Source organism: Syngnathus typhle, linkage group LG2 (assembly GCF_033458585.1).
Source record: "Syngnathus typhle isolate RoL2023-S1 ecotype Sweden linkage group LG2, RoL_Styp_1.0, whole genome shotgun sequence".
In the NCBI taxonomy this organism is placed as follows: Eukaryota; Metazoa; Chordata; class Actinopteri; order Syngnathiformes; family Syngnathidae; genus Syngnathus; species Syngnathus typhle.
This window is the reverse complement of record NC_083739.1, coordinates 17,012,729-17,032,101: the sequence shown is the minus strand read 5'-3', so window position 1 is coordinate 17,032,101 and position 19,373 is coordinate 17,012,729. Positions and strand designations below refer to the sequence as shown.

General features: G+C 40.1%; 1 protein-coding gene across 2 annotated transcripts in view; it reads right to left on the bottom strand.

Moving 5' to 3' along the window:
• agrn (agrin) overlaps positions 1-19,373 on the bottom strand; it is a 175,190-nt gene that overhangs the window by 67,189 nt on the left and 88,628 nt on the right. For both annotated transcript variants that reach the window (XM_061264995.1, XM_061265006.1), the window contains 3 exons: positions 12,890-13,114; positions 9,628-9,852; positions 7,483-7,689 (listed from right to left, as the gene is read on the bottom strand). In XM_061264995.1, the coding sequence (XP_061120979.1) occupies positions 7,483-7,689; positions 9,628-9,852; positions 12,890-13,114 (657 nt within the window). The remainder of the gene's footprint in view (positions 1-7,482; positions 7,690-9,627; positions 9,853-12,889; positions 13,115-19,373) is intronic.

Sequence of the window (19,373 nt, the reverse complement as noted above, 5' to 3'; positions counted from 1 at the left end):
AAGGCTGGATTCTGCTCAGTTTTCGGAAGACGGGCGTAGGCGGGGCAGACACGACCTGAGTTGATCAGGAGAGGAGAAAATTCGAACAGTCGTTTGATCGGAGCCCGTCGCCCTGACTCAATCAATTCTTAAAAACCTTACGAGGCAATGGAACTATTAGATTGAGGTCTGACGGCAGGGCGGTGTGCACTTTTGCATCCAAAGTATGCGAGAGGCGACTTTCATCAGAGCTTTCAGCCATGAAGGATGGCCCTCCCTGCCAAATATGGTGCGTCTCCAGGTCAGAGCAACAAATAAATCTTAATGAAAAATTGCCTGTGAAGCTTCAGGGCGACTGAAGTCTTCATTTGAAGACTATTTATACTTGTTGCTTTTGTTGGAAGCTGTGGAGGTAAGGCTTTCCGTAGTCCAACCTTTGTACGACTATTAAGGACTTCCTTTAGCATGGTTGGGGTCTTATGTCTGATTGATTAGAGCTACCCTGAGCGAAGTGTCAACTTGCATGCTACAACATTAGAACTTTATACAGGTCTGATCAGCTGGATTGGATTAGCAGATATTTTGCATTTTTCTGCAAAATTGGTGAAGTTGTAATGTTATAATTTGCCAATCAGTGAAGTCACCAATCAGATCTGTAAATTGAGACCACGTACAGCGCACACATTCTGTGCTGCCATTGTCGATAATCCAAAGTAAAAAATAATTTAAAAAGTAACCAGAAGTTCAAATCTCCCCTCAATATTAAAATTGCAAATTGTAGCTATTTTATTTACAGTAAATAACCAAGTTGTTTAAATAGATTCCGTCCATCTTTTGATTGGATCGTTGATCGATTATCTATTTTTTACCTTGTTGACCGGCCCCAAAATCTTGATTGTGTAAAGCCTAGCCACATTATATTAATATCTGATAGACACAATGAGCATGCAAGTCCCTGTTTGATGAAAACAATATGAAATAATCGTCAATGACCTGAAACAATCTATTCTCAAAGGAATTCCGCGAAAAATACTTGAATTGTATAGAAAATGTTTTTGGGTTAAACTGGGGTAAAAATGTATACAATTTGCAGATTGGGTATACCCTGTAAGTGAGTAATAAACGGATAACATTAAACATTACTCTTCTGTAGTGCTTCGATTGGACATTATGACGTTATGAAAGATCTTCTATACAGTAGGTGGTCTTCTGCTGCTACATCATGAGAGAACACTAGAGGTGCACATAAAGACCTAAGATGTTTAGCACAAGATGAATTCAGGCTAGCCTTTAGAAAAGCAAAGACTCTTTCGCAACATCCTTTTCAAAGCGTGCCATCTTAAGCTTAATTTCTGCCCGTGCAAAAGTTCACCAGACAAAGTCACAAGCAACTGCAGCCTCCGATAGTTCCTTTGTCTCCCATATAAAAAAGATCAAAGTATTTCCATCCCAAACTGTTTTTATCACACTACCATTTCCTAGGAGCAAAGTTTCCGCTTGATTTATTAATGGGAGAGCGTGTCAGGAACAAAAAAAAACAGACGACTCTCCCTAAGTGTAAAAATTGGTGCTACACAATAAGAAATTGAAGATTTATTTGATTTTATCTCAGATGGAAGAAGAGGCTTTAGAGTGCTCTCAACATAGTCCTGTGGGATGGTAATATTTTCCCTTTCCCAAACCCTTAAATGCAACACATCATGCATGTATCTGTGTTTCTGTTGCAGAATGAACCAAAACGGCAAGTTATTTATTCATGAAAGTGACGGCTGAATGGGAACATCTGCACAGCCATATACTTTGGCAGTTCAGCCAAGGCATTGTTGATGTCGCTCCACAGGCTGAATCATCGGCCCAATGTGACGGTGATGGAAAATGAGGAAGAATTCTGCTGCACAACTTAAGGACTTTACATTCTATATCGCATCAATGTGAATCCGGAAAGGCTAAGGTCCAAAATGGATTACAATGCAACCTCAGAATTTAGATGCTATGGTTATACATTTCAAAGACAGCTCGAGGTGAAACTTACTGCAATGGAGGTAAGGGATAATATATTTAAAGAAAAGACAATAGATGCCATTATCCCAAAGTTAAGATCCGTACGTTCCAGGCAGATGCACTAATTCTAAGCTCATTCTAAGTCGTAGACTTCAGGGTGAGTACAAAATTTGACATTTTTCCATTTTTCTCTCTTTACACTTTTGTTTTAGTTTTACTACAGAGCTGTTAACTTGGAACAGCACTTGGGAAATTCCACTGCAGGCCTAAGTCCTAAATAATTATAAAGCGACAACCCTAAAATCCAAGTTCTAACACATGCAAAGCAGGCAAGTGGGGATAATGCAGTCCCATTAAACTCCTGTAACATGCTGCCAAATTGCTAGGGGAATATTTAGGTAAGTGCTGCTCAATTCATGCATAGGTAATTGAAGTCCAACCTCTGCAGTTTGTGGGATTGACGCATTCCAGGTGACACTTGCGGCGGCCAACTGGCCGAGGGAAAGACCTTACATGCCCATTACTAGCCGGCGTTCCAGCGGGACGCAGCCGATGCAGAACTTGTCTTTTTTTTTTTTTTTTTTAACTTGCCATCCTTTGATCAAAATCCCTTGTCACCCTTTTCCATTAAGATGTTCGTGTATGATATCCGGGAAGGAAAAATCTCTATTAACATAAAGGAGAAGACATACCCTGTGGGCTGTGTCTGTCTACTACTTGTGAATAATTATGAGGGGCAAGGTGGCCTCTCAGCAAAGACCATAGTGCATTTTAAATGTAATACAGAGTACATTTTGACTGTCCATTGGGGCACTTTTGATTTAGCCATGTGAATTCTGCCTAGAATCAGCTGACCAGGAAAACGCAATGCTTCTCTTCTAAAGTAAAATTCTATACTTCCAAGAACGTCTACATTTTACTTTTCAGATGTGAAATCTTATATATTTGCAATTGATGTCATTAATTGCACTGCCAATCAAAGCCAAGAGAGAGCATTCCGAGAGTAATCAAATCAAATTATACCCAATTTGCAAACGTGGAGCTTTGCTTGATTTCATCAGAGCCCAGCGGCATGAAGCAACCTCAAGTCACTTTTGACACCCTGCTGACCCAAATAAGCTCGACATTTTCTGCTTGCGGGTAATCGCCTGAAGCGCACGTTACTTGGACTGGCCGTCTGCCTGCTGTCAATCTGCTTCCCACCGCACTTCCTCAAATTAACTTGATTAGCAGAAACTGCTCTTAGGCTGAAGTAAGCCCTCAAAACTCAGCATGTCAAAGTTGGAGTCAAAACCTCAAGAGGTGACTCAGATACAAATGAACACAAGTTATGATTCACCATAGGTCACCTTCGAGAGGCTGTGGCATACTGGCATAGCATTAGTTGCTAGTATGTCACCTTAAAATGGCAAGCTTGCATGTACAATAACATTTCCTAGAACAATTGGGAATCAATACGATTCTTGAAAAAGAATAGTAATATATGGAATTTGGGTTAGACTGTGGTATCTGTCCGTTTGTGATGTAATCAGTATTTCTAAATATATCGAAATGATTTAACTTTGCTTTGAAAGGTAAATGACAGGTTTGAGTTGGCTAATTCTTGTGCAATTCTGAAAATGATCAAACCTTTTTGATATGACTTTACTTGTCATGACACATGCGCCCAAAGGAATTTAACAAAATAAAGAATTGTCCGAGTGCTCTATGTTTGAATCAAACTATCTGTAAAGACTGGGCCAGTAATAGTAATAGTAAAAAACAAAACATGTATAATAGACAACTATCGAAAAGGAGAAGAAACCCTCCAGATCTTTTGATAATCCTTCAATATGCAATTTGTGAGTAGCTACATACATTTGAACGAAGAAGAACTGAAGACCACATATGTTAGCGTGCTTAAAAAGATCCTCCGAGGTAGAAAAAAGGTTCACATTACCCCCCCAAATTCTAATTAGTTCAAACCCTAATTAGTTTCTAACCCTTTGGAGTAGTTTTATTCTTTTGCACCGTGAATGTATCCACCATGCATTAGTAAGACGGGAGGCAGCAGCAGCGGCAATAAATGGCATGTCTTTGACGCACTGTGACATGCTGCAGATCCAAATATCCTTTTACCAAGCTGCGGGCGGTACAGACAAGAGCCAAAAAAAGCACATTAGGCAGAGTACATTGCGCACAGGTACAATGACACGTGGGGGACTCACTGAGCCATTTTGATTGTTAATGCCCAGCGCGCTCCAGGGACATGGCCCACTTACTGGCTCTTTCCTGCCAAATTCAGGCAAGTCCTCTTCCATATTATTGACACGCTGATGTTGAAACATATTGTTTATGATTGTTCGTAATTAAATAAAAGACGATGTTTTGCATGTGATGAAGAAGAGATACATGGGGAAACCTTGCCGACAGGCGTGAACTCATCCATAAACCTCACGCAGTTCAAGTATTGCAACCCTTTATGGAGCATTTATAAATTATTTGGGGATTTATTGCAAAACATAAGGTGTATTGCAGCATGTAACTTGGAGTGACAGCCCAGTGGAATAATGGTTAGCAAGCCTGACTTACAATCGAGAGGTTTTCAAAATCTTATGGATAAACTTACACAATCTATATTATTTGTATATACTGGTACTTCCTCATTAAACCGCACCATAGAAAGCATTTGAAACACCAAACAAAGTGGCTTCTTGGGATAAACAAACAAACAAACAAACAAACAAACAAACAAACAATAAAATACTACCCATAATTGCCATTTAAAAACATATTACTTTAATTTTATGTATCCCAAATCCTATTCAAACTTTGCAAGAACACTTTGAAATCAAATCTGTTTCAAACTAAATCTGTTAGAAATGTTCTGCCTTTCTGACATGATGTAGTGAGGGGCCGAAGAAAAAATAGGTCCCCAGAATATATCTCGACAAATAATTCCCCATCTAAGAACAGCTGAACAATTGTCACAATCCATCATTGTCTACTTTCTCAAACCAAGCTGTGGGGGAAAAAAACAACAACATTTTACTACCAAATTACTACTAAAATTCATCTCTGTGCATCGCATAGGGAAATGACTAACAAAGCCATCTGTGAGGATTTACAATCTCTGGTCCATAAATTAACCACAATAGATATGTCTCCCCTTCTAATGTGACAAACTGAGATGGAGGTTTTGGGACGCTTTAATCAATTGTGCTTGGCTTGGTGTATTATTGAACTACAGTATGGCCTAAACTCAACATAGAAGGTAATCATTTCTACATGACAAATCATCACAAGCAGTCAAAGCAGATAAAACTAAACGACTTTCAAAAGCTCAAATGAATCGTCCAACAAGCCGTTGTTTGAAGACTAAAGGAGATCGGGTACATTAAAAAAATTACTGGAAGGGATGTGGGCTTCAAGAATAAAAACTGTGAAATAGGAAATTCAGTATAGTTCTCGTCAACAATCAAATCTAAAATCTGAAATGTATCTAAGTGTAATAAAAATTGCCCTTTCAACCAAACTGCAACATCTGTTGCGCAATTCATTGCTGACTCAATCCATCTCAGGTTTCAGTGGTCCTTTATAGGTAGTGGACCAAATAACAATATAATTTAAATATTTGTTATCAGTTGTTGCTTTTGCTGGAATTGCAATAAACTATTTTGGACATTTTCCTGAAATACATGGAGCTAAATGACGACTTGATAAAATGATGGTATATGTACGTATTTTAGTACTGAATCAACCGTCATTTAACATGTGCTGTAAATTGAATAGTGTCTGACTACAACCCTGACTGACATGCATCCATCACCAAGAGCAAATGCAGCAAGTATGCAAGGCAAACAGAACCAAACGCAACTTCTTCCACATGAAACCCAAGCCTGGAGGCACTGATTGTGTTTGCGCACCGGGCTGACATTTTCTGCCGCTGCTGCTGAAGCGTCAAGATGCAAGCATCACGGAGGAAACCTCACACCACGTCATGTTGCCACAGCTTTTTTGCCTTATTGATTGATCGCACGAGCACTGAAGGAGCTCTGGTCATTTCCAATTATGCTAATCTCTATAGTATTTTTAAAGACAGTGACTAACCTAATCTGATGTCAGTAAGACGGGGGAAAAAAAGTGCAAATGTATATTGCATGCAACAGTCTGACGAAGCTCACTGTCTCGGCGGGCTCCTATATTTTTTTCTCTTTTGATGTTTAATTAAAAAAACAAACTCAAGCTTTGACATTTGTGGTGTTCTCCTTTGAACAATATGCAAATGTCAATACAAATGCATTAAAACACACGCGCAAACACAGAGATGAGGCGCATGATGCACTAGGGAGGAGGAGATATTGAGAAGGAAGTCGAATAACAGGACAAAAATGTGGGTGGAGTTGTTGGAAGGCACGACAACAAAACACATTGCCATTGTCATTCCACTTTGGCATTCAGCTCTGCTCTGGCGCCAAATAGAAAGTATCGTGATGTGTTAAGCAGATAATCTGCTAAAGTGTGCATTCGGTCCCATCGTCTCGCTCAGGAAAAAGGTCATGTGACAACTTGGAGTTGGAATGGTTGGCAGAAAAGATGTCAACGTACCTTTTTAAGAAGGAAACCCTCAAATACTGTGCTTCCTTGCCTGAAAACTCATTTTGCCATTTTATTCATGGGTAAACTCGGTTTTATTAAATTCTGTGCTGCACTTGTATCGCCTCGGAGTGAAAAGGGAATCTACTGGTTTGAATTTAAAAGAGCATTCTTCCACCCAAAAAAACATGCGGCAGTAAAATCGGCCGTGATGGCTTTCGTACTCAAAAGACTGCAGCTGCAAGGGTTTTTAATCAATATTTTAGAAAATGGTGAACCGGCCAATTTGGGTAATTTTGAGTTTAGGGGCTGGCGTGCGCTGCAGCATGCAGAACAAAAGGAAAAACTTGGCTGGGTAGCTCTGGGAAAATAATGGAACAAGTAGGCAGACTTCTCCAACCTCATTGATCATATCTGTGCATTAAGAGTGATAAAAGGGAGACAGGAAGAAGAGCAGCGGTACAAGACCCCTCCTGTTCCGTTGGCTCGGAGCAAAGGGGAAGGAAGGCTTCACCCCCCAGCATCCATCTGATGAGGTCGCCCATTGGCTGACCCCACTTTCCACCTGCGGCCAGACAGCCAGGGAGACACAGCCAACATGGACAAAGACAGACAGACAGACGGACTGACTGACGCACTGCAACAAGAAAGAACAGCTTTTCTTTTAGACAACACACAAGACAGTGAGACAAAGATCGAGGCGGATGTGGATGAAGGGATCATGCAAGTGTCGTTGGAGATGGAGGGATGAGCTTCAAAGATGAATGAGTGAAGTGAAGGCACAGGCTTGATTGACCCTCCCCTTTTCGAAAAGCATCATTGAACCATTTAAGACATGTGGTACTAAACTTTACGACAAGAAGAAGAGAAAAGAAAGAGGGAAGCGGGTAAAAGGACACCTTGTCCTCCTCGCTTTGGTCCACTCACCACAGGGTCCCGCATGCTTAACGGGGATGAGAGTCTTGGCCAGGCACTCGGCCTTGCGACGCGCGCACTCGTTGGTGTATGTGCGGCCGTTCTTGCCGCACACGGGCTTGTAGGTCCCGTCGCACTCGATAGGATCACAAGAGCAGCGAGCATTCAGCTGCTCGACCACACACACGGCGTTGAAGCGACACTCCTCCGTACATTCGTCTGCAACATGGAAACGGGAATCCAGGGATGATTGGTTCAAATTTGATCGTGTGCAGAACTTTTATTTGACATAAGCAGTGTTTGTTTGAAAACATAACATTACATCCTAAAAATAAGGTGTTGATTTCTTTAACTTTGAGTCGAAATATACTCAAAAGATGAAAACACTGCCAATTCTGAGACTGACTGTTTTATTGAAAAACAGAAAAGAACAATGGTTAGTCAGTTGAAATAAAAGTGTTCTTTACAATAATTAGTTGTGTGAGCGCCCCCACTAGTCTAAAGACGCCATTCTGATTAATATTGCGTCACCCCGTTTTTATTCATCACAGGGTGTGGCCATTTTGCCACTTCCTGTGGAGTGAAAATTATCTCAGTTGCTCAAGTCTCAGGTCACAACCAATCATGGCTCACCAGAAGCTGAAGTTGAGTCGTGATTAGTTTAAGAACCTATATTTTTATATGCACACCTCTGCAAGCATGACATTGTATCTTTACATTAAAGAAAACAAAAAAGTTATCTAAATCTGCTGAATAACTTTATAGACACTCTGACAATGAGAGTGCCACTGTCATCTATTTTAGTGGTTGTGGAATTACACTTTACTTTCTATTTTGGCAAAAATGGAAGAAAAACATGTTCCCATTTGGTCACGTGCCCCTCCCCAAACACCCCCACTCCACCCCACTATTTCAGAAGGGCCATTTACATCCATTCTCAAGGTTTGAGTGATTGTAGTGTTGTCGTAATTGACGCTCTAATGATGTAATGGAAAGCTTAGCATTAAACTTTACACTCCCACCACAAAAAGTCTTATAGGACTGTCCTCTAAAATTATTTTTTTACAGCCAGGTCTAAACTATTACATTCTTTACTTTTCAACTCACCAAGCAAAAATTCTCTTGGAAAATGAAGAAAAGATTAACTGGTTGTGTATACGGCAAATTTAGCGGCAAAGTGAGAAAATCCAATTTGAGGTCTCTGTTCTTGCAGCAATCTCAAGGCCTCGAAATTATTTCATTACTGATCGGTGGATCATATTTGTACAGCAATCCAATTCCTTTCCCCGCTTTCTTTAAAAGCATGTCATGTCACACTTAATTACATTGCTGCTCAATCTGATTGAGGGGGCCACAAGGATGTGCAACAGCATGTCGAAACGGTCATTTAGATTAGTTACCAACTTGTAATTTGCTAAGGGATATGATTTCATGGATTGGTTTCTTAAATTGGATTGTTCTTTAATTTAAAATTGGCATAACAGAAAAGGCTAGGAGAGAGGCACAAGCGAGCACACACATACACACACGTACGTGGAACTTTTGCTACCAAGTGTGTTTCAGTCAACACTGACAAAAATGTTAATAAGAGAAACAAAATTAATATTTCAGAAAAAAAAATCACAAAAACAACTACACTTTTTGTACCATTTCCTTCTACAGAGTGAATGAAAGAATGAATATTGCGGTTTTTCAGTTTGTAGTCTCAAAGCGTTTCTCATCCTTTGACACTGACAACTCTAAAAAAGAAGACGGATATTCTTGTCTGTCCACGCTGCTGCCCTAAACCTTCGCCGCTATTCCACAACACAGCAGGGAAACTGGTCTTCAGAGGCCTATCAGGCAAACGTTTCAAGCTGGCAACTATTTGTTAACAATGTTTTTTTTTTCCCCTCCTGTCCTACTTATACAGTTTGAAGGCTCTTATCAGGCTGGAGGAGGCTAATGTTTGAATGGGACTGACCCTAAGGCCTCAAAACTATTTATCTCAATAGCACTGAGAGGAGTTAAATTGGGGTGAGGTCTTAATGCCAGCTCATCAAATATTAAGCAGAAATGTCTGTGAATGGTTGTATGCATGACACTGTTTTGAAGGGTAACGGCATCTAGGAGTGGATTGGAGGAACAAAAAGTGTGCAAGGTTAAGTGGACGCTTACCCTGCTCTCTGCATCGCCCCCCGTGGATCTTCCTGAGTTTGATGCCTTTCTGCAAGCCCGTTGCTCTCATGGCACACTCGCTGGGGTAGTCTTCACCGTCGCTGGCGCATAACGGCTCGCTAGGCGGAGGGCACGACCCGGGCAAGCTGTAGACGAGCGGCTGGCGGGTGAGGGCCTCGACCCGGCACAATGTGTTGAGACTATTCTCATTGTCTTTACAAGGGTCTGTGGGGACACACACATGCCTGAATGTTAATTGACTGGTGCAACATGGCAGGAAGAAGATAAAGTATTTTCCACAGAGGCGAGGAGAAATGTTACCCGTACAACCAATGAATACGGCCACCTGATATCATGTTTTGATTACAATTTCTGGGTGGAGATGAGAGGACCGTTTAATGTACCAGGTGAAATAGAGATGACTGTCAGCGTAGAAGAGTGGAGGTTAGCCTAAGAAAGTGGCCAATGGAGGAATACTCTTCCATTATTGCTTCGCTACACATATATTACAAAGTAGATTATCTTTAGCCTAGCGACTGAGAGCACCTCCGAGTGTGCTCTTGATCCTAAAGCAGACAAGGAATGAGATAGAGGCAGTCAGTTGGATTCGCTCCTCGTTGCTGTTCCTTCGGTGCAGGCTATCCTGTTTGGCCTTATCATCCCTGGATCATAATGGGATTGGTTTGTGGATGAGCAAGAGAACGTTGTGACGCATCGCAACAAGACTCTGGGCTTTATCCTGCTCGACACATTTTTAGAATGAGGCAAGACAAAGGATTTATGTTGCGGTGTGGCATTAAAACGCAGCCACGCTTCGCCCAAGACATACCAAGTATTCTGAGCTGTGTAACTCAAGAGATAAAATGTGAATGTCATAACTAAGAGCTTCCTGTTATGGATATGCAGAACCAATCTAAAGACCTGAAATAAGCTTACAGTGTCAATAGTTGGTGATATCTGAAGAAAAACTGCTCAGGATCTTCAGAGTGTGTGTTTAAAGCAAAAATACACAACATAGTTTTGTCATTGAGACATGTAGGTGCACTTAGACAGATGTTATCTCAATTTTAACAGACTGCAGCTTTTAGCTTTTAAAAATGAATTGGGTGATTTTTAGTTTTACTTTTCAAAACTGATTTTTGAATACTCTTGTATGTTTACATATGTGGGTTTAAGTTCCAAGTTTAAGTTCCAAGCAAACACACAGTGCTGCAGTCTTATATGGATGTCTGGGTTTTGAGTGCTGCTATCAAATGATTCCACTTTGAGACCTGACCTTGAAATGAGACAATTCTTTCAAATGGTGCTGTATATACTAAGAATGGAATGAAAAAAAACATAATCTATCTCCAATTCAATAGTCAAGTCATTTCAAAATCTATTATTTTTGAACACTTTTGTTGTCAATTTTAGATGGAGTAAACCACAAATGAAGATTTGTTTTATCCAGACACAGTAGATCCATATTTTCAACCAACAATTAACTTATAAGGTTTTAATTTATTAATTACAATAATCTATCAATACATCATTTACCTTTAAATTAATTATTATTACTTTTGTAGAGCCCAAAATCGTAAAAAGGCTAAATGGTTTCTAAATGATCATTGGCAGCGATACAAATAGCAGCAATGCGAAGGACAGTGGGTCTGTCATCTGAGAGTCTGAGGATTCTTTTCCAGCAGCGCAATGCAGAAGCTTGAGAAGATAAGCAAAGCGGTCTTTGGTGGCATTGCACATGGCGCATTGCACGTGGCACCTCTGCATAACGCAGCGCCTCGGTGCCAGCCAGACCAATACTTGAGAGCAAGACCATTACCTCCCATTAAGTGAGAAGAACAGCTTCCAAGATCCCCTGCTCTCCTCCAGCCGAGCAAGGAGGGTAATTATAAAAAGAATGGCCTGTTTGCGGCAGAAACTAGCAGCCCGGATAAATCGGGGAAGCACCACTCCCCATGGGCCGACTCGGGCTGGATTTATGCGAGCAACCTTCTGTCTGCAGACCCGCATATCCATCTCCCGTTGCCCACCACCAGGCTCTGTCTCTAAGAGAGAGAAACTACTGTGCTCTCCCTCCATCTGGCTCTCCACAACAAAAGAGGGGGAAAAAGAATCGCCTTGGGAGTAAACAACCATTGCTAGATGAAAACAGGTTTGTGTGGGGGTGGGTGGGCGGTGTGGGCGCCCCATGTGAAAATGACAAGTGCTACTTAAGAGGAACAACAGTTTACGCTACAGGAGTGCCGGTGTGAGGCAAAAAAACCAACAAAAATGGACTGAACAATGAGAATTAGCAGGGGTGCATTGTAAGTAAGTGGAGTATGTGAAGGAGAAATAATAGCCAGAGGTAGTAGATAAAGCAGATGAGAGAAACAACAAGCAGTTTCAGCTTACAAGAAAATACTATCATTAGTTTGGAGCGTGTCAGAATAGAAATGTACGTTTTTTCTTTGTGTTTTCTATTTGTTTGTTTGCTGCACAAATAACTTCACACTGCTTTCATAGTTTTATGTTTTGTTCAATTCACAAGCAATTCATATGTTTGGCCTTGCTTGCAGGAATGCTTGTGTTGGCGAAAAAAAAAGCTCATGAATGTGCGTAATTTCCCAAGAATAAGACGACCCTCCAAATATCACCCTTAAAGAGCTTTTTTTTTTCCTCTGTACATATTTTAGTGATCTACTTTTGTATATCTTTACTTTAATATATTTAACTCCATTTTTACAGGTGCTTACAAATGTTGCAATTTTAATTTTGGGAAGCACATCGAGTTACCATATATATGGAATGCGCTATATAAATAAAGGTGTGACTGCCTTGCCGACAGATCGGCTGTGGAGCTGTGAGTCATTAAATTCTATAAAAACCTTAAAACAGTGAGTGTGATGACACTATCTAGTGGGTGTAAAAATTAATTGAACTTATTGACGTCATTTCACTATATTGTTGGCACTGCACATGGAACACCTAAAAAACTTATGTTAGAAAAAAAATTACATTATATAATATTATAACATTAGCTATTAAACATCATATTGGCACATAAGTACACCTTTTTTACAACCTATACGTACTGGTAAACATGAATGAGAAGAATATCCATAATTTTTATGAACCCCTGTACAATAAGGGAGGTAAATTTGGCGTATTAATCATGGGAAAGCTGGCAAAATAAATTTGTGTGATAGGGAAAAAGTGTTGGAAACAATCCAGAGGAGGGTGGCTTGTGTTGCGTATAATGTGAAAAAGTCCAAAATCTTACCGCATGGTCCTTGATGTTGCACCCTGATGTTCTTGTGGTGCTTGCAGGCATACTGATGCAGCTCACACTCGTTGCGGTAGTCCTTCCCATCGCTGCCGCACACCGTCTGCTCTGGTCTGCCCTCGCAGCCCAGCGGGCACATGCATTTAGCCGACAAGCCGTCAGTGGACTGGACACAGGTGCTGCCGTAGCTGCAGGTTACCTCAGTGCAAGGATCTTTGAGAACTGAAAGCAAAGGGATTTTTTTTTTTTTTAAATTGAACGCAGTGTGATTTAAAACTCACTCGCACTGCTGCCAACCAGTTGCACTTAAGGGCACTCGCTGTTACTGTAACAATGGAGTGTTTTGTTGGATACAGTCCATTTTATTTAAGTGGCGGCTAGTGCTCTTTGGAAGGCCCATTGCAGTCATTCGCAATGTCAAGAAGCACTTGACAACCCTCGGAGGCGACGCACTGTCACAGCTTTGTGTTTCATACAGATTTAGGAGCTTTGAATTCCAAACATGTTTTTCCGCCATGCTCCAGTGAGTTTTAATCGCTCCGGCCGAGAAGGGACCATATATACCTTGCCTCAAATGAGTCCGAGAGCAAGAAGAGAAAAATGGAAAAGGTATTTTCCCAGTGGACTTTGTTTTGGGCCTAATTAAACAACGCGTCACTAGTCATCAAGCGACTCACCGGCGCAACTTATAATTCTGCAATTTTTACTTCTAATGGGACACAATGGTCATCACACTGAGCAATCAATTCATATTCATGAATGGGATCTATGGCTGTATGTACTCTCTCTTTAGAATAAGTCTAATGTCGAAAACATCCCCAATTCCAAAACCTTAAAAATTATGTTTAATCCATGCCCAGTAAAAGTTTTCTTGTTGCAACAAATTCATACACAGTATTGTGAATTCACACACACGGACACGCACTTCCTCAAATAGCGGCCTCCACTCTAATAGAGAGCTTGCCCTAATTAATTGGTTTGGTCATCCACTTGAACAAATAGATGGGGGATAAGGTGCCTGTAAATTGCTGTAATTACCATCATGGATTGCGGGACAAATCTTTACCACAACATAGATAACATTTGTAAAGTTGAAGTTTAGGTTGGATTAATAATAACATTTAACTTTGATGCCAAGTCATAGTATATCGGATAATATCTTGTTTATAGGTAGCATACCTCTAATTAGACATATTCATAGTATATCGGATAATATCTTGTTTATAGGTAGCATACCTCTAATTGGACATTCTCTCTGTATACTCTGTTGTTGTGTACATAAATACCCGCCACTTCTACAAGATGAGAAAGGATGAGTAGTATCGTCCCTCCTGCTTCTTTTGGAAAACATGATCTCCTGCCTCTTGCCTTCGGGATGAAATGACACCAGTCTCTTTTTAATAAGAGCCAGAGATGTGAGCGGAGATACTTTATGGATGTGTAAGAAGAAAGAGCTGCTATGAAGACTGCTCTTAATCAAAGCAATCCCCACTTTCTCCCTCCTCATACTCAAGACACATTTCCCTCCCTTTTATTTTTTGCTCCTGTCAAGTCCTTTGGAGGTTTAGAGAGCACTAAGACTTGCTAACGAAGACTTTTTCCCCATTTTCTTTTCTTGAAATATATTCCCGGAGTATTTCAAAAGGAACTCTAGACCTAATTTGAAACCATTCAAAAGCAGCTTTCAAATCAAGCATTAAATAGCAGCTCTCACTTCACAGCTCTCTCGTCAGACTGACGAAAATCATATAGTCATTGTGAGTCATCAGCAGCGGCCGCTTGATGGCAGCCACCGTGACGCTCTAATTGGGTCGGAACAATGAAACACTGATGATCCCCGGGTCCTGAAGAAATGACCTCACTGAGGCTAGCAGAGCAGCTCAAAGGTCATGGTAAGACTCAACAGTAAACAATATTGTACATAAACAACAATGCTAGACAAAAGCAGCAAAACCATTTTAGGGTAGGCACAGAAAACATCTTGGTTTAAGGAAGGTTATGGAAGAAAATATAGAGGGATGACTCATGAGGATAAGGGGAATATGAATGAACGAATGAATGAATGAATGAATGAATGAATGAATGAATGAATGAATGAATGAATGCATGCATGCATGCATGCATGCATGCATGCATGCATGCATGAATGAATGAATGAATGAATGCACGAATGCATGAATGCATGAATGAACTACAGGGACAATTTTAAAGCAGCAAAATTAGATGATGCCTGCTGCCATTTAAAGGAGCCACTATCGCCTGAGAAAATCTCAGTGCGTTTTACATTGCAAAAGTAATGACAAAACTGAAGATAGGGAGACTGACAGAGCGATTGATAAGATAAAGATGCAAAGCAATGGCATTTGTGCACAATTGAAGTGAGACAGCATCTAATTGGGGTGAGGTCTTAGGATGAAAGCCTTTGTGTGCGGTTTAAGAGGTTGGTGGGTCTTAGGACTGAAACGTTTTTAATGCCTTCCTAAGGAGGCAGCTCTTTTTTTGTTAACATTGTAAATAAAATGACAGATCGTATGTTTTCTTAGTATCTCAGTAAATAATGAATTGTGATGATATTAACTTTATCATTTTTTATAGGTTCTTCTTTAATGGAGATCTGTGATCTACTGAATGAATACAAACAGCCTTCATCATCTATTCAATAACGTTTGAACGATTCCTACAATCAATGACAAATGGAATGACGTTGATTTTTTTATTTGATTAACACTTTTTCTAAAGATCATCTGATGGCATGATTGCAATCATTTTCATGGAAATAAGACAGTTTAAATCACTGCAATCAGAGAGCCCGCATTTTCAGTCAGTGGCATCAATAATGATTATGTGCTGAGATAATTGTGTCATCCCAAAGAAAAAAAACACCTGATTGTTATAGTTTCAATATTTCTGTGCTTCCAATTAAACATGATGTTCATCAAGTGTAACAGCAGTATGACCATAAGATCCAACAAATGTCAGTACATTACTTTTATTAGTTTGACCTTTTAAAATATCTTAAAGAGGAAGTCAACTCCAAAAGAAAATTCCTTATAATTAAGGCTGCAACAAACAAATCTATTGGGAATCAATATCCTATCGATGATTCAATCAATTAATCAGGGAATGACCCTCCATCCACCCCTAATTGGTTGGTAACTATGCCGTGTTGTCATTTTCAGTCAAGTGGCAAAATGGCTGGCCCCTGAGATGGATACAATTGTGTGAATTTTGCTGCTTCATTCACATCCACTTCATGAATGATATATTCATCACAAAAGCATGTTTAGACTAGTGGAGCCACATAGAACATAATATTATAAAGAAAATGTTTGAGTTGACTTCCCCCGGAATGTTAACCCCAAAATGATATGGCGTCACGCGTTAAAGTTAAGACCGGGTCTTTTACGGTCTCTATCGTTTGTGGTTAATTTCATCTAACTCATTATATTTACGAAACTAAAATGTCCCTTAAAACATTTACTGCAGACTCATCACAATACCATCCTAATATCGTAATATGATGCTGTTATGATGCTGTGACATTAAATCTTTATAGTAATGTTAAGGTGAAGTGGAAATTGCTTCCAAATCGGAACAAATTGGAGCCGTGTTCTGGAACAGATTGGGCCCTACCTTATAAATTGTATTTGGATGAGATATATCGCTGCTACTTTATGGCAAGTTCCAAAGTACTGTATCCTCAAGTTTTCAAATAGTATTGTGGATGAGGTGAAAACATGCCCTTCAAAGCTCCTCACGGTGATATCTTACGAGACTTAGCTACAGGCTGACTGACAAGTGAGAAGAACCAAGAGCAAGGAGAGGAGGATAATGTCTTTCTCTAAAGTGGGGCAGAAGAGCTTTGGAATAGGGGGGCGATTACTGTGATCCTCTACCCTCTCATCCAAACCCCAGGCAGGTGGGTTGGGGTATTAGGGTGGGCTCAGCTCTGCTCTCTGATCCACTGTTTGCCACTGCAAGTTTATTAATGCTTCATTAGGGACAGGAAGTTGTCAGCAACATGCTGGTGAGAGCTGGCTCCCTGCTGACACGGCATCAACGTCAGCCTGAGTGTGTGTGTGTGTGTGTCCGTGCGTGTGTAGTCTATATGAGGACCGAGTTGCATTTCATGTGTGGGTGCACGTTGGCATTGCGCACAAACGTGTTTTTGTGCATGTGTGCGTATGAGCGGGCTGCTTCCTGTAGTGCAGGCAGTGATGACGATCAGGGAGGAGGGGGTGACTGGAGGGGGGCTGGAGCTAATCAAATGCAATGATGCGATGTGGGAGAACTTGGCAGTGTGAGTTTTAATCAAGAACCCCCAACCTCCCAACAGCAGGAGAAGAAGAGAGGAAGAGTGCCAACAAAGGTGACAGGGACATCAAAGAGAGGAAGTTACTTGAGAAACATGGTTGGAAAGAAATTCACAGACTCTCACATTTTGGGGGGCTGGGAGGCATAAAGAAAAACATTATGTCTGTTTTGCGACATGAAACTGAATTACAATTAATTTATGTTTGTCCATTTTCAGGGAATTGAAATGAAATAATATGATGAATCATCAAAATAAACCAGTTAAGCGTTTAGAATTAATTGTGAAAAAGTACTTTTCCCTTCAGGCTGAACTTTTTCTGTTAACTCTTTGTTCTTGCCAATCATCTAATCAATCAATCAAACGAGTGTCGAGTGCGCTTCATGGACAGTTGCGACTGATTATTATTGTATAGTAGAACATCTAATTTGTGTTTTTCTATAAATGTATTTATGATGTGTTTTATTAATTTCGTCATCAAAACGTATATTCGAAAGTGGCGTGACAATAACAACGACAAAAAAAAAAGGAAACTCATTTAAATGCAAAGGCGTGATTCACATTAAAGCAGTTGAGAATACATCCAATGAAAGCATTCTTTTTTGGAGCCTGAACACAACCAGTTTTCAATTATTAAATTCAATCGATTTTAAATGAACAAAACCAGAACAAACGAAAATAAAAGAATGTCAAAGCTTGGGCTGAAGCAGTGGAAGTAAATGTTGAGGCTGAAGGAGAAAATGCAGCGAAAGGATGTTGAGCAATGCAAGTGGTAATAAGGCTGAAAGGTGCTAAAGTGAGATAAGGGAGAGGGGTCAGAGTGGTGTTGAAGAGTACAAACTCTGAAGAAATAAACAAAATTAACGTGGAAAAAGTAAATACAGATGATGACATGACTCCAAAGGAGAGTATGGGAAGTAGGCTGAAGCGACGAGAAGGCCAAAGGTATAAGATTGCTTCATCCTGCTCAACACAAGGTCCACTAGAGGATAAATCTCTGTGTTTGATGTCCTTCTTCAAACAGTGCCACTGAACCGACAAGCACTTTTTTGACTCACTTTGCTGAATTGCTCTTGAGAATGTGTGTATATATTTATTCTGTGAGTGTGTTCCCACAGGCATACAGTACAGTATCCATACCATACATACAGTATCTGCACACAAATACACGCATGCACACTGTTGGTCTGCCCATGATCCGGTTATGAATACCAATCAAAATTCTACCCCCTCGGGAAATGAGAGCAGTGAAATAGAGTTATATAGCATGATCTCGTGCCCTTTTTGTGTTAGTGTGAGCGTGTATAAATGTGTTAATTAATCCCCCATGAGAAATTTGATGAGTCTGTGTTTGTGTATATCTGTGCATGCTCATGACAGCAGCAGAAAGACATGAGGAGATGCTATCTTTCAAAAGCAAATGAGGAGTGAAGAAAGTGGAGCAGACGTTTGAGCACTAATCTGCATGGCTAATTTCTGCTATCAAGATTTTTCTGTTTTGCTCAGGATGATAGTGACTGACCTTTTAAAGACCTTTCACCAGGCTGGAGATTTTAAAGGATGAGCTTCATCTTGTCTTGTTGACTATGTAACAAGACTTTTTGTTTTCTTTTTGGGGGAACTTCTAACACTACATTGTCTTACTATAAGGAAGGGGAAGCCTTTCGGTCATTGCCATTGACTTACTACCTTACGTGGAAGTAGTGACAGCGACTTTCCGTGGGATTCGCATTCCAGTCCCCACTGTGTTTTATGCATTCATTTTTAATATTTTTTATTTGACATTTCTCTGCATATTAACCATCTTGTTGACTCCAGTAGGAGTTTACACAAATATTTGTTAAATAAATCTGCAGTATATAAAATTCCTTTTTTCTTTTTTAAATGCATTATTATGAAAAATTGCTGCAATTTGCTATACAAACCCAGCAACTGTGCAGAAATACAATATACGCAACAAGATGTTACAAAACAAACTGTGGGAACATTTATCGTCATTATGCAGTTAGTAGAAGAGCACATGCTTGTATTTTTTTTTTTTTTTTTTTATTGGTTGTCTTTGACATTTTCCTAACCTCAATTTCTCTGTATCTGCACCATGCAGTGACAATGACAGCTTTATATTTGTATTCACGCTCTCTGAACAGCACATTGTTACAGTTCTGGATG